Source organism: Diprion similis, chromosome 7, assembly GCF_021155765.1.
Source record: "Diprion similis isolate iyDipSimi1 chromosome 7, iyDipSimi1.1, whole genome shotgun sequence".
NCBI lineage: Eukaryota > Metazoa > Arthropoda > Insecta > Hymenoptera > Diprionidae > Diprion > Diprion similis.
Genome location: NC_060111.1, coordinates 2,734,339 through 2,749,199, shown reverse-complemented (window position 1 = coordinate 2,749,199; position 14,861 = coordinate 2,734,339). Strand labels below are relative to the sequence as shown.

The following is a 14,861-nucleotide window of genomic DNA, read 5'->3' as shown; positions in this document are numbered from 1 at the left end:
ATGTGTTACAGTGATAATATAAAATAAATGTTATTTCATTGTTAGACTTTTTTTTTCTTTTATTTTTCTTTCATTCCATCAGCAACCTGCAGATCACGACTGTTGCCAAAACTTTCGTCGATTCTGCGAATGGGCTTGCACAATATCACAAATAGAATTTACAGTATTCTAAAACAAGTGTAAAAAAAAAAAAAACAAACAAACAGAAAAAAACTTTTATCTGCCATATTTTATTTCAATAAAATTTTGAATTTGTTATGTAACTGCGGCAGTTATTTATTCACCAATAGTGAAATAAATCACTGGTGTTATTATATAAGTATTTTTATCTATGATCTGGTGCATCTGGTGTCACCAACTAAATATACCCGATTTTGACGAATTGAAATTACAGTCAATCGATATGAAGACGGAAATAGTATATTCTGCAACGAGTGGGAAAAAGTTACGATTCTAAGTAAGCGCGAAGTTAGTCGCGAATTCAGAATCGTGATCATTGCCCTGTACGAGTTGTACATACACGATATTTTTTACAATATAAAAATATAAAAGAGAGTTAAAAACTAACAAAAGACGCTATTTCTCAACGAATTACGCGCGCGTTGAAAAATAACGAACCATTTCTCCACTAGTTCCCCCAGTTTTCATCCCTTTGAGTTGTGAAAAATAACGTATTCAGGCGTAAATGCAATACTTTTATGAATAACCGTACAGGTATACAATATACCTAAAAACAGCAAATACACCTGAGGTTCTTCAAAAAGGTTTCTTTCGAGCATTATACCCGCGGGGGGGGGGGGGCTGGGGGGGGGCATATATACGTTCAATGGTAGATCTTGCATCGAGGTATCGTCGCCGGTGACGGCGAGGAGGTAAATTAGAACTGGATATATTGATCGAGAGCGGGAGGTTGCGTGATTGCGAGGGTGTTGTGCGCTGACGCAGTTCAACGCATTCACCCCTCGCAAGTTTGCCCTGCCGGCGGGCATATCCCGCTACTTCCTCGTTATTGTCAGGAGATAAAGGCCTGGAGAAACATCATTGGGCTAGGCTGTGCGTATAGTTGTAAGGTATATACCGATGAAATCGTATTGGTGAACTGATCTCTAATTGAAAACGGTATAGTTGATTGTCGCAGTGTTATTGTTGTCCTCATTGTTGTTGCATCTGAGTGACGTACAACGTATAACATCTTCGATATGTCTGGCGGTAAGTGAAATAGAATAAGCCAATTTTTATCCGTTATATTTTGAAAATTGCGTTCTTTTCAGATGTAATAAACACTATTGCGTAATATAATTATCTTCGCCGCGAGATTGCGATCATGTGTTAAGAGATATTGCGGTATAATCTTGTGTTAATCGCTTAATCATAGCCTGCACGTCTTGTAAAAAATGTTAAAGAAAATTATTGAACTTCATTCAGCAAGACAGGGACTATATTGGATTTGCGACTTTGCCGGAGCAAGTTCACCGAAAGTCTGTGAAAAGAGGATTCGAATTTACGTTAATGGTTGTGGGCGAGACTGGCCTGGGTAAATCAACACTGATAAACAGTCTCTTCCTTGGGGATCTCTACAAAGATCGTCGAATTCCCGACGCTCTGGGTATAACATATTTATAATTCGCGCGGGCGTTTATCGCACACGTATATGACATCGTCAAACGCAGTATATGTACGTTACGAAATTTTAAATAATTACAGAACGTGTCGAGAAAACTACAACGGTTGAAAAAAAAACTATGGATATCGAAGAACGCGGAGTGAGACTTCGACTAACGATTGTTGACACGCCAGGTAAATTTTTCTACTTACAGATCGAAATAAATGATTTCGTCTTTTCAATTTTGTAATTACGATTTCGCTAAGGATTTAACGCTGCTTCATTCAGTTATGTTAATAATTTCTATTTGTTTGATTATTTCGCAAGGATTTGGCGATTCTGTAAATTGTGATGACACGTGGAAGGCCTGCTCAGCTTACATAGACGAACAATTCCGTCAGTATTTCACAGACGAAAGTGGATTGAATAGAAAAAATATCCAAGACAACAGAGTGCATTGCTGCCTGTACTTCATACCGCCGTATGGCCACGGGTGGGTTATTTTTATTTTATTTAATTTTTTTAATTTTTCACGGTAAGTCGTGTGAGATTGACGAGGCTGAAGTTAATAACGTTAACGTATCGAAACGTTGAAGCGAAAAATGACTATTTCGCACCTCCAAAATCTCAGTTTGTTGACGCTGTATTGCTAAATTTCAGGTAATCCTAAAGTTGCAAAAGAACGTATTTTTCTAAACATTATCATCATTACAATAACGTTACAAACTTCAGCCTGATTGAGAATGAACGATCATAGCAGGAATTGCATAATGCAGTTGCATTTGAAAATTCGAACAAGTCTTAATTCCTGGACTTGTTCTCTAGAAAGGATCGCGGTTTATATATTTTTGTTTCCACAGCTTGAGACAAATGGACTTGGAAGTAATGCGACGATTGCATCGGAAGGTGAATATAGTACCGGTTATCGCAAAAGCGGACACGCTCACAGCCCACGAAGTTAAAAAGCTGAAGGAGAGAATTTTGGCCGACATAGACGAACACGAAATCCAGGTGATAAATTACGTATATGATCATAAACCTCGCACTGTAATTCTTGAGTGTCAGTTCTCACACACCTCTGTCATTTCAATCGAAGATATACCAATTTCCGGACTGCGACAGCGACGAGGATGAGGATTTCAAGCAGCAGGACAAAGAGCTGAAGGCCTGCACCCCGTTTGCTGTTATCGGAAGTTCAACGGTCCTCGAGGTTGCCGGAAGAAAAGTACGCGGTCGACAGTATCCCTGGGGTGTGGTTGAAGGTATAAATACGCAGGACATAAAATTACATGCATTTTAAACGAGTAAGCTGAGCTTGATCGAAAATTAACGATTAATTTGTCCTTGCGAATTCATTACAGTCGAAAATCCGAAACACAGCGATTTTGTGAAGCTACGTACTATGCTGATATCAACTCACATGCAGGACTTGAAAGACGTAACGCAGGACGTGCACTATGAGAACTTTCGCGCCCAGTGCATATCGCAAATTTCGCAACAAGCGATACGCGAACGGAGGTATATATGTTATATTATAATAAATCAGCATATCAGCTTTTTTTTGTCCGGCGATTTACTAACTGTTTGATCATTTTCTCAAGCAAACTTAAACGGGACTCCGGACCGCACTTTGAGCACAGTATATCCGACACGGATAGGCTGCTGTTGCAAAAAGACGAGGAGGTGAGAATTACGGTATGATTGAGTATCATCGCGACGTTTCATGTTTCTTTTTATCATCTATTGTAGATACGCCGTATGCAAGACATTCTCGCCCAGATGCAGGAAAAACTTAAGGCAACAGGGCAAGGGGGTGGAATTGGAATGCGCAGCCGCGTTGGAAGTCTCGGTAACGACTTGGATGTCACGGATGCTGATAAGAAGCGAAACAGCATCATCGACGTGTAGAGACGACCCTCCACTATATACAGTAAGCGCCCATGTATGATTATTATAATAATTGAATAGACCTGTACAATACGTGTGTACATCATGTATATACGTACCTACTATAGAGTTGTGCGTATGCATGTGTATGTTATTTGAATTAGTAAAATTGAGTAAGAAATTTCATTTCTTCGTATAAGAATATAATATATCACGAACGAAGAATTTTCAAACTTCATTTGGGATATTATGCGTAGTAAACTATCATTATTTGAGCTCTAAAAGTATTTTGCAGAACTCAAGTAACGCTATAGTTGGCTCAAATTAATGTATGGATGATTATTTGTGTACTTAATTCTGAACCGAACGCACAATGTTCAAGTATTATATCTTAGCACAGTGGTGCACAGGTATGCAGTGTAAACCAGGCTATAGTAAAGGTTCATTCACAAAATATATACGATAAAAAAAAAAAAGTAAGTAAATCTTCGAGTGATAATGTCAACGGAAGTATTATATTATACAGGTACAAATAAATTTTTGAAGCGTGTTAGACATAATATGGACGATTATAACGTATCCGACCGTTTTTCTGATCTAGAAATATAATGTAGTAGATATAATTATAGTCGCGACTAAGTACCCGTTCAATTTGTACAATAGACCGTAAGAACGACTGAGGAATTGTTTTGAGATATATTCATTTATTGTTATAATTAATAATATTTTATTGTGATAATTCTTGTACTTAACAATAAATATAATATTATGTACGGATACATTATACGTATACCGTAGTTCAATTGCGTATTATATTTTCACGTAACGAATGAACAGTTCAATATATTGTATTATAGATCATTAAAAATGAAAATTTTATAACCTATATATATTATACTTTGCGCGTAATCTGCTCCGATAGCGTATTAAAAAAATACTTTCACATTTAATTTTTATTTCTTTTTCTTTTTGTATTTACTTTCACTTTTTGTTTCAAATATTAAACAACGATTATTTTCATACTAGATTTAGTCATAGATTTTCCTTCGTCTTTATATGTATATCGTTTTATATGAATGATCGTCAATATAATCACTGGCTTTTTGTCCAATCTAGGTATCTATGTATTGATTTTGTCTTGAATGCATACACACATATTATGTTTGTATATATGTATAAATATTTTCATAAATGGAATGTGAGAGAAAGAGTCGACAGGTACTCCACTATATCTTTCCTCTTTATACATCGATTTTTTTTCTTTTTCCTTTTATCAATCTTGCGCTTTCTCGGATCTATTCAGGGAATCGTTATTTACTCAATATTTTACCTATTACCGTCATCGCTGAGATGAGAACTGTTAATTGTGTTGCTATTTTAGTTCGGTAATGATACAGTTGTTTCTATTGTTTACTCTTTTTTTCCTCTCTTAGCGTACACGAAGCTGAAGCACATTTACGCAATATTGCAATCGTTTTAATTGTTCATCCGACTACCATTTTCCATCTATGCATAAGAATTTCTCTAATGCCGATGACCATGCGACCTGGGGTGAAAATAAATCGGAAGACTATAGATATAGTTACAACGAAAGAATTCTCTGTAGATATTGATTTTTATCATCAATTTACGCACATGCGCTCATTGCAAACGTATTTGCAGCATGAATATTACGTAACGAAAACTGCATATATCATATAATTAGACGAAAGTTAAGATTGAGAAATGCATTGCAGCATCCACTTGAATTATGTATATATATATATATATATATATAATGTATATATATATATATATATATATATATCACCATCTGCAGTATCGTGATTTGAATAATTGTTAGTTGAAGAAAATAAATAAAAATAAATAATTATAGGCAGTAGTCTAAAGAACGGTGAACCACGTGAGTATAGCAGTTAATTGAGACAATTATTGGAAAAACAACAATGAAAAAGATTTTCCCAATGAGATACTCTGCCGCAGGGTGAAATTAACTTCTACAAACGTACGTAGCACATTGACGAATCCACGGATCATCATCACACGTTTTTCTTTCGGTTTTCACCGGTTAATATCAAGTGTGATTTACGATTATAACCGAAAAATTCACGTTATGTATCGAATCCATGGATGTTCGATCGATTGGTCCCCCTATATTTAATTAACAACAAGTAAAACAACCTACGGGTAAATAATCCTTACAACATGCATACGTAACGCGTCTAACGTATGTACCTTATAAACAATATTGTGGTACGCGTAGGTAAATTCGTAAATCCACGTATATGTGAATAAATCATCATATACGCGATCGTCAGTGGCGGTTTTAAAAAATAATATCTAATTGAATAGTGTGGCTATTTGTCTGAATTTTATAACAGTTCAATGCTGCTCCAACTAGCCGAAAAGATTCGTAACAATCGAGTTGAAGCCGCTACTGATGGAAGAAAAAATCCCATTCCCATTGTCACCGGCTGCCGTGTTTGCGCCTGAATTCGGCCTGTAATGACCCTGAGTGTAATAAGGCGATGGTCTCTGCTCCCGGTGGGTTTCAGATGGTCGTCCTGCGTATACGCCCACGGTCCCTTGGTTCCCGCCAATGTGGTCTTGCCTCTGCGAAAAAGAACAATTAGAAATACGGCAAGACGGTGAGAATTCATCTTGCAAGTTTATCCGTTTCATTCAGCACCTGCGCATGAATTGCAGTTAAAGAATTGTTGAAATAATTTATAAAATGATATTGATTATTTTGCGATGTTTAGTCTCCTTCTCCTTCTTCTTTTTCTTCTTCTTCTTCTTAGTCTTCTTCTTCTTATTATTATTATAAAACAACATTCACTACGTATATCAGTTTTATTATTAGTGACATCAAACGCATGGTGTATAAAAAAAAAGACACGTTAGATGCATGCAGAAGCAGTGGTTTTATGAATTATGAATGAGAGAAGAAATAGAATCAGGTATTGAACGTCGGATTTAAATTGGATGGTATAATGGAAAAAAAATATTTGTGCAGCAGAACGGATGAACAAAGTAGTAATGATTTTTCATTAGTGTATAAACTTCCTGACGTAACGCAAAGCTACTGTTCAGGTATGGGTATTGGTATAAAATGCTATCAGTGGTCGCGTTATATACAGGTATATGCAATATACGTGTATAAGTATAGTATGTCAGCTAATGGTAAGCCCGTATATAGCAATTCGAAACCGCGCGGCTCTTATTATCATCGCGTATCTTTTTCACTTGGTGATTTCCCAACGGATTTCTCGTGTATCTTGACGCACGATGAGATTTTCCGGAAGGAGTAATTTTTCGATCTTGCTGAGATTGGATATGATTGATTGAACCGGGATCACGAGTCAACGATCAGTCATCGACGAGGTGTCAAATGTACGTACAACGTATTTTCGTACACATAAAGATGATATCCTCAAGTCGATCAAGCTATTCTGAATCTATAATTCAAATTGAGATCGGTAATTGAAATAGGCACATAACAGCTTCACATAGAAATGAGAGAACAACAATACCCGAACGTGATATGATGAGATGAGATAATAGATTGCACATTATACAAGAAGCAGCGGCAGCTTGAACGCCGTTTCGTTAATTTTCGCTTTCGAACGCGATGTGAGAGAAAAATACTTACATAATTTGTGAGATTAGCCGAAGTTAGGGGGTCATTGTTATCAAGACGATTAGTGTTATATTAGGAGGAGGGATATACGAAGTCTCCGGCCGTTGCGGTGGGCACGGCGATTGCTTCGTGAACGGTTTCGTCGCCCTGATTCGGAACGTTTTCCTTAACATCTCGGATAGGTTGTGCAGTTGGATTTGACGAAACAGTGTAAGAAGTAGTAGCGTGTATGTAGTCCCGAGGTGATTCCTGATTCGCTCGATTGGGCTGACTATTATACTCCCATCTCTGAAACGAGACACGACCATCTCTGCCCATTCAACCCTCACCAATATTTAGCACCTTCGATCGACACATTGTCCGAAAGAAAATTTGCGTGTCATACGTATTTCGTCCAAGTATCGAGCCTTTCAACGACTCAGCAGCCACAATAATTCTTGGTCGTTATAAAAATAAGGAAATCCAGTTTCTCTGATACGTAGGACTTTGTAGGTATGTGTAGTAGAGGAACAAGTTGGAATTCACAGGTCAGAGTCAACAAGAGGAGACGGTAACGTATGTACGTAGGGAAGTTTTGCTGGTAGTTTGCAAAACATCAAGGAGGTAGATATCGTTCCAGTCCGTAAGCCAGCACAGTTTTCAATATTGCTTGAAGGTGGGCTAATCGGTCAATATATACGCGAGACAATTAACGGTAACTTTAACGGTAAAGTCCGCCCGCCTTACGGGCCGCAACCAGCGTTGCACGAAGACAATAATCGTCGCTCACGACGAAAATCGTTACTAATTTTTAAAAGTTAAATTATTATGTACCTTGGTAGCGCGAAGAGTGACATTGAGAAGTGTGGGATGCTGCTCGATTACCATGAACTCGACCTCTCGCGGCAAGTAACCGTCGGCGTAGACCTGAAATGCGTCAGAACGTTGATGGTTACGTTACAGAATATGATGGTAAATAATATAGAAAACATTCACGATTCTAATCGTGTGTCTAATAATATGATCATGCCTCGAGTTTGTAGATTCCCGGAAGAAGAACTCTCCAGAATTCCCCGTATTTAGTGGTGACAAAACCGACATCCCGCGATTTCACTTTGAGAGAGGCACGTTCTACAGGATTGCCATTCTCGTCGACAACGAAGCCTTGGACACCGCGATGAACTTCGGCTAGAAACTTGACGAGTGCCTACATATGTGGGAAAAAGTAAAAAAAAATTACAAAAAAGAAACGCATACATGTATAATACGTCAGAAAAAAAGAGAAAGGTAAATGCTGAAACGGCCAATAGCCGACGGATGAAAGGATGGAGACGCTTACGTCGCGATTCTCGGCCCAGTAACGGGGAAGATCCTCGGCTGGTGGATATTTGCAGCATGACAACTCGAGGGTGATCTCCATGCATCCGTTCCACACGTAGTTGAAGTCCTGCATTCCACCGGTCAGCGGATACCACTCGGCACCGTTCGTAATGCCGTTTTTAAATCCCGGTTGGGTCGGTGAACAGGCAGCACCACGATGCATGGTGCCGTGATTTCGGGAATACGTCAGGGATAAGTGACGGAAGACGTCGTCGTCCGGTGATATGCTAGGCGTTGAGCTGTAGCTCTGGAACACTGTGTAAATCGGCTTGTTAATAGTAAATTAAAATGAGAGTCGCCGATGTCTAGACGTATGTCTGTATGTAATATAAATGACCCAGTGACCTCCTCATCGCGAGCCATTTATAATATAATCAATCGGGAAGGTTATTACTGCTATAAATATAAATCAACGTACCTACCACACCTACATCTATATGTATATGCATATGTATAATGGATATATTCGCTAACGGATGTCTATATAAGATGAGGAATAATGAAAATTATACGTATACTTATTTGAGGATTTAATTATTACGATTTATTTGAAATTAGCATACCTGCGCATAACGGGGCCGAACGACAAATTCCTTGTTGCGTGAAACCCACACGTAAATAATAAATATCCTAACCAAATATCAGGTGGAGATGCAAAAGTATTTTTCAGGTAAAATTTAGTATATAGTATATATAGAAATATACACGCAAAGTCATTGCGGATGCAATTGACTCACTGAACAAACGAAATGTCTTCCTTGGAAATCTTTCATTGCGAAATTATTTCCCCACAGTTCTCAACTGCGTTGTCGAGGTGTAAAAACAATCATCAAGATTATCATCAAACTCTGTATGACCTGTTACGGTCCTCGCACTTACCGGATGCGTTCACAGGGACATTTTATGTAAAATGGAATCACACGCGAAGGATAACGTTTTCATTCAGTCCGCACTCGCATGGTGAATACGTAATACTGATGAAAAGAATTAAAAAAAAAAAATAATAATAATAACACCATACACGTGGCGCGTCGCAATGATAATCTGTTCATTGTCAAACGAAACTTAATATGCATATAATACACTTTCTAACTCTGATAATAATAGTCACAGCAGCTGTATGACCTGCATCGTAATAATGTTTGTAAAAAGAAAAATAAAAACAAATTCAAACATCCCACGATTGTGCAACGCGTAATATATAATGTAATTATTTCCAAAGAATGGATGTTGATTGTAATGTTTTTTGAAAACTTACTCGAGTTTGGGGTGTTGTCGAAGGGATAACTGGCGACCAAAGCTCCGCCATGAAGACTTCCGGAGAGTACAAACTGTATCTTCGAGACCCAATCCTTGACGGCTTCCGTTTCTGGTTGACTCCACTTATTGTTCTGTTTAAAGTAATCGGGGAAGTTTCGGTTCAGATCAAACCCACGAGCGTTGTACCTGGGGAGGAGAGAAAAAAAAAGTAAAACGAGAATGATCGAATTGGCTTAATTGCGTACAATTAATTTAACGATCACTCACCTTCCTTGGCCACCTTCGCAAGTTCCTTCCTTCGACACCTCGAAACCGTCAGGGTTCATGGAGGGCAATATGTGAATTCGCGTCTTGTCCAAAAGCCAGGTGATGTAGGGATCGGTTCCGTATTTGGTCACCAAGAGCTAACCCGGCCAGACAAAATGGACATAAATTTAGAGAAATTACATACCATCGGTGTTATTAAATTAATGCTGTTCGCTGAATTTGAAATAATTGAGAACCTTTGAGCGAAATATTCTTTATTGTAAATCTTTGTGTTTGATGTGTTAGCCTTTCGTGCTTGGTGATATTTTAAATGATCGAAACGATAATACGGGCATACGGTATTATAATATTTTTCGTATAACTGAGAGTAATAAATTTTATCCACCCATTGCACACCCACCCATGTGACATTTATTACAAAGTAACTTAGTTTTCTCTCCTTCAAATTTTGACGGTCTATAAACACAATTTTATTTAAATACGCAGAAGGTCAAATTGAGAATGAATCGTAAAAGAAAAAAAAAATTTCTAACAGTCATATTAAAATCTGCATAACTGACTTACGTGGACAAGATGCAGCATAAGCTCTCGACCAACGGCCTCATTTCCGTGAATATTGGCAACGTATTTGACATCCGGGTTACCAATGACGTGCTCGTATGGAGAAGACGAAACAACGATCACCCAAAGATCTCTGCCTGAAAGATTGTACGCAGAACGATTCTAAGTAAATGAATAAACGTCCAGCAGTAGTACGATAAACAAGAAGAAGAAACGGCGACGATACCTTTCACTGATTTCCCTATGGAATAGAGAGCGGTCAGATTTTGGTACCGAAGAGAAGTGGCCCTCAGAAATCGGCTCATCTGATCATAGTTGTGATACTTGAACTCGACGTTGTACGGTTCGTCGAAAACTGAGTATCTTGAATTGTAGTGCCGGGCAAGTTCGTCTTGCGAACCTGCAGCCGAATCCTCCGCAAAAACTCCGCGCCAACCCCACGTCGTGCAGCAAGCCAACAAAATCGTAATCCAAAGACGTTCCATACTGAAGAGGTACAAGAAATTCCCGGAATAAAGAGTGTACTCTTAACGTTTCCTCAGCCAATAGCTGATTTTTGGTCGGTGGTCATTGGCAAATAATAATAAAAAAAACTTGTTCATATTTTGAAAAATCACTTCCATACGATGTTACAATCGCAATAGGTTCACGTCAAAGACAATATTGCGAGATAAAAACTAATTGTGCATTTTCCAATTAGCATTGTGTATCAGCACACTGCGATCCTGTCTCTGACCATGAGTGTAAACACATTTATGGACATTAGGAAAATGACGATTTCGACGTATCGGTGCGCTTAGGGAAAACCAATTTGTACTTAACAACTGAGTAGAATTGCTTTTGCGATGTTAGAGTTACGTGGAAATAGATATAGTTATAATATGATGTTAATGTGCACCTAGGAATCATCACACTCGCAGGCAAATCTCGACGGCAACACTTTCTCCAGATTTAATTATACGTTATACCGTATACATTGTACATGTGATTCCTCTGTAAGATACGACAAATCCACACGCCGATTTTTGCGATATACAGTGAGAATTAATGACTTTGAAGTTATAGTAACGTTTTGTTACTGCAGTGATGCGTGTTGAAGAAAAATCGTTATTTCGCAACTTTAGGATTGCCTAAGATTTACTAAAGCATAAAAGATAAAACATAATTATGTTTTTTTACAGCCAACTTCTTCAGAGTCAAGATGACATTGAAAAATAAAATTTCCCACACATCTTCTGACTATACAATCGAAAATAACGACGATTCGAAATTCAATAAAGATTAAAAAAAAAAAAAAAGAGTATAAAATACGCAGTTATATAGCTTGAAAAATGATTAAAAAATAATATAAGAGCTGAGAATAATAAAGTGAAAAAATTAGATAGCAATTTTTCTACGAACGAATTGATACAAGCATTTCTGAGAAACGATATCTTGTTGATTGTTACGAACTAAAAAACACAAATACGTAACACTGTATACGTACAGCTCATAATTCATTCGGATCAAGTGCAGGTTTTTGCAATACAAATTCGAAGGTTCAAGTTCAAAGTTCGAAAGCGATAACGACTCTCTATATTATTATTTATGTACAAGTGATAGAATATCGAACAGAGATTCGGAGATGACGAAATGACCGTTTGAAATAATTTCCTTATAGATCAACATAGGCGCATTTTAAAAATGGCTTGATACATGTGAAAAAAAAAGGACAAACAAAAAAACTTACGACGTCAGCGAGTTTTTTACGGGTTTTGATCGACATTCATGGCTCATTAACGTTGGTCTAGTATACTAAAATAGTTCTCGGTGAGGAGAGTTTGACGCGCGCGTTTATTATTTAAAGTGTTCCCCATTTTGAGTGACACAATCGATTAGTTACATCCCTGCACGGATAAAGAACAGAAATTTCTTCGCCCCGAGAAGATATTAGATATACAATCGTGTATGTATATAACAGGATGAGAAAGAAGCCGATGACGCGTCATTAGGAATACATTAATGGCTGTGGAATTTGATCAGGTTTTCATAAAATCCGAGAGGAAAGAAAAAGAACAACAGCTGTTTCAATAAGTAATGATAATAATTCTGTATAAAAAAATCTGCAAGATCCTTAGGAGTATATATTTCACATTCCTGTAGAAATGAAAAATTTTCATAAAAACAGGACCTCGTTCATTAATTTTGTTAATTATATTATTATTATCATCATAACTTTTCCAGATGGATAAAAATAGCTTTTTAACTCTTCCATCGCTTAAACCTGATCTTCTTAACGGAGGCACGTCGAGTCCATAAAGCGATTGAGCGCATATATGCATGGTATCAACGATACGTATATATCCTTGGAATTGATATTCAACAAACGGATGACACGGCACTTAAAAGGAGTACCGGTTGCTTGTACACAAATGCATATGAAAATAAAGGATATCGGGGATCGGATTAAGAGTACACGTATAAGAACGGTCACAAGATGACACATTCAAAAAAACTGGTTGTGTCAAGTATATCGTTCTACCGATAAAAGTAAAAATCAACCTGAGCCATTGGAATTTGAAATTTTTATATATCAAGAATCTTCGGTCCTAATGAAATTGAAAAATCATACAAGATTGATATTATTCTGATTAAATTTGTTAGTTTTTTTTTTATTTCAATTCTTTCGTTGTTTTTGTTTTTCTGTTTACCTGAAACTAGGCGAGATTCTTCACACAAGTATAATGACAGCGTTGAGAACCACGGCGAGAGTAACGGAGCTCGTCTCTCAAAGGGACGCCCTCCTTTCGTTCTTGTACGAAGACCTCCTCCTCCTCCTCCTCCTCACAGCAACAACAGTTGTATACGTACAGAATTTTAAAGACGCACTGAAGTTAAGAAAAGAAAGAAAGAAAAAAATATATATAAATAAAATAGTATCCAAACTCGTGCACGCGTAAAACGGCAACAATAAGATTAATTCAACAAACAACTATTGTAACAACGAAACGTGCCGATATATTTTATAAACTCGAAATAATCGGTAACATATAAGTCAAATTATAAAAAAAACTTGACGTATTATCGAAACGTGTATAATTAACGCGAGGATATTATATCAATAACATATTACGACAAGAAGCGATTTCACGACGCGTGAAAGGTAAGAAGAAGAAGGAGAAAAAAAAAAGAAAAAAAAAACTCAACAACAACAATAACAAAAACTATCAAAGAAAGACGACGTCGGTCGCGTCGACTTCCTTCCTTCCTTCCTTCCTTTTAAACGTCACGCTACCAAATCAGCTGCGGCAGAGCGGGACTCTCGCGACAGAGTGCCGACGAGTTCGTTTCGTCGTCGAGGAAAAGCTCTCTCGCAGGCCGCTGTTGCGACGACGCGAAGCAACTCCTACCAATCGTAGATGGAGGAAACCGCGACGTCGGAAGAGGGGGAAATTTGAGGCCGCGGTGGTGGGCGGCGGGAGAGAGAAAAAAGGTCCGACCCTTCCGAAAAAGGGCGGGGGGGAGAGGGGGGGAGGGGAGGCTGGGAACCCCGAAAGTGTGTCATCCGTCACTCGCGTCATTCGCATCACACATGGGGGAACGGAGCGGCCGTTGCGCGTCGACGCGAGGTCAGGGTTGATCACCTTTCCTTAGCGTCCTTGAATTTTTCTTTTTCTAGTTACAGTTTTCACCCGCTGAACGATTCTACAACTAATGGCTAATTTCTTCCGTGATTCTTCTGTTCAATTTTTCATCTTCCAGTTCACAGAGAGAAGAAGAAAGATAGACAAAAAGAGAGAGAGAGAGAGAGATTCGAGTCGGAATTTAAAGGAATTTACAAGATTATTTCTTCTCTCACCCCGGATGTTTCAAGTTTAACCTGAATTTCTCCAATTTATATCACACCGCGTGGATGTATGTCTGTTTCTTTGTAACTATAATACCGGTCGTCTATAACATACATCCACTCGATCGTGGATTCTTGATTATTAATGGCTTTCGCAACTCGATTATACCGATGTTCCTTGTAATTTACGTCGATGTTAGAGGCTGTAAGTTTTCTTGAGTCTCTTCAGTAGATACATACTTATTTTCTACTCCGGTTAATCCTGCTTCTACTGCTGAGGTGCGACATGCAGTTTGAATGATTCAGAGTGCGCGGGCCGCTCGTGGGTTTGTGGTAAACACGATGGTCTAATAATGGGAACATTAGCGGGTTTCGAGTCGGTTCACTTGCGATTGCCCTACTTTTTGAAAGTTGTACAGTAATGTGTTGATATTTTTTTAATTTAATTATTTTTCCTT

The 14,861-nt window shown here is 38.0% G+C and overlaps 2 protein-coding genes across 4 annotated transcripts; one reads left to right on the top strand and one right to left on the bottom strand.

Moving 5' to 3' along the window:
* Nucleotides 1-902: 902 nt before the first annotated feature.
* On the top strand, nt 903-4,267 carry LOC124408186 (septin-2). The gene is made up of 9 exons (XM_046884936.1): nt 903-1,209; nt 1,430-1,606; nt 1,705-1,797; nt 1,931-2,096; nt 2,464-2,614; nt 2,700-2,865; nt 2,965-3,121; nt 3,205-3,286; nt 3,353-4,267. The coding sequence occupies exons 1-9, from the start codon at nt 1,200-1,202 to the stop codon at nt 3,509-3,511; spliced, it is 1,161 nt and encodes a 386-aa protein (XP_046740892.1). The 5' UTR covers nt 903-1,199; the 3' UTR covers nt 3,512-4,267.
* Nucleotides 4,268-5,601: 1,334 nt separating this feature from the next.
* Nucleotides 5,602-13,443, bottom strand: LOC124408073 (carboxypeptidase M). Of its 3 annotated transcripts, XR_006929396.1 has the most exons (11): nt 13,268-13,443; nt 10,804-11,063; nt 10,581-10,714; nt 10,017-10,153; nt 9,748-9,935; nt 9,053-9,082; nt 8,449-8,744; nt 8,140-8,316; nt 7,944-8,036; nt 7,143-7,418; nt 5,965-6,103 (listed from the first exon to the last, which is right to left on the bottom strand). XR_006929396.1 is itself a non-coding variant. In XM_046884737.1 (10 exons), exons 2-10 carry the CDS (start codon nt 11,060-11,062, stop codon nt 5,888-5,890), a joined length of 1,530 nt encoding a protein of 509 aa, XP_046740693.1. In that variant the 5' UTR covers nt 11,063; nt 13,268-13,440; the 3' UTR covers nt 5,602-5,887. The 3 variants fall into 3 exon arrangements, 2 of the variants coding, with proteins under 2 accessions (XP_046740693.1, XP_046740694.1); XM_046884737.1 differs by lacking the exon at nt 7,143-7,418 and having other exon boundaries at nt 5,602-6,103; nt 13,268-13,440; XM_046884738.1 differs by lacking the exons at nt 7,143-7,418; nt 9,053-9,082 and having other exon boundaries at nt 5,602-6,103; nt 13,268-13,440.
* Between the last annotated feature and the right edge of the window lie 1,418 nt (nt 13,444-14,861).

What these genes read in the sequence shown, in the direction of transcription:
- LOC124408186 (XM_046884936.1), top strand. An exon ending in TCGAATTCCCGACGCTCTGG is followed by an intron (nt 1,607 to 1,704) that starts GTATAACATATT and finishes AAATAATTACAG; the next exon opens with AACGTGTCGAGAAAACTACA. An exon ending in TAGACGAACACGAAATCCAG is followed by an intron (nt 2,615 to 2,699) that starts GTGATAAATTAC and finishes TTTCAATCGAAG; the next exon opens with ATATACCAATTTCCGGACTG.
- LOC124408073 (XM_046884737.1), bottom strand. Translation starts at nt 11,062, where the DNA reads ATGGAACGTCTTTGGATTACGATTTTGTTGGCTTGCTGCACGACGTGG. An exon ending in TTCGGCCCCGTTATGCGCAG is followed by an intron (nt 8,745 to 9,052) that starts GTATGCTAATTT and finishes CGATTTACACAG; the next exon opens with TGTTCCAGAGCTACAGCTCA. An exon ending in TCACTCTTCGCGCTACCAAG is followed by an intron (nt 6,104 to 7,943) that starts GTACATAATAAT and finishes TCTTTTTCGCAG; the next exon opens with AGGCAAGACCACATTGGCGG.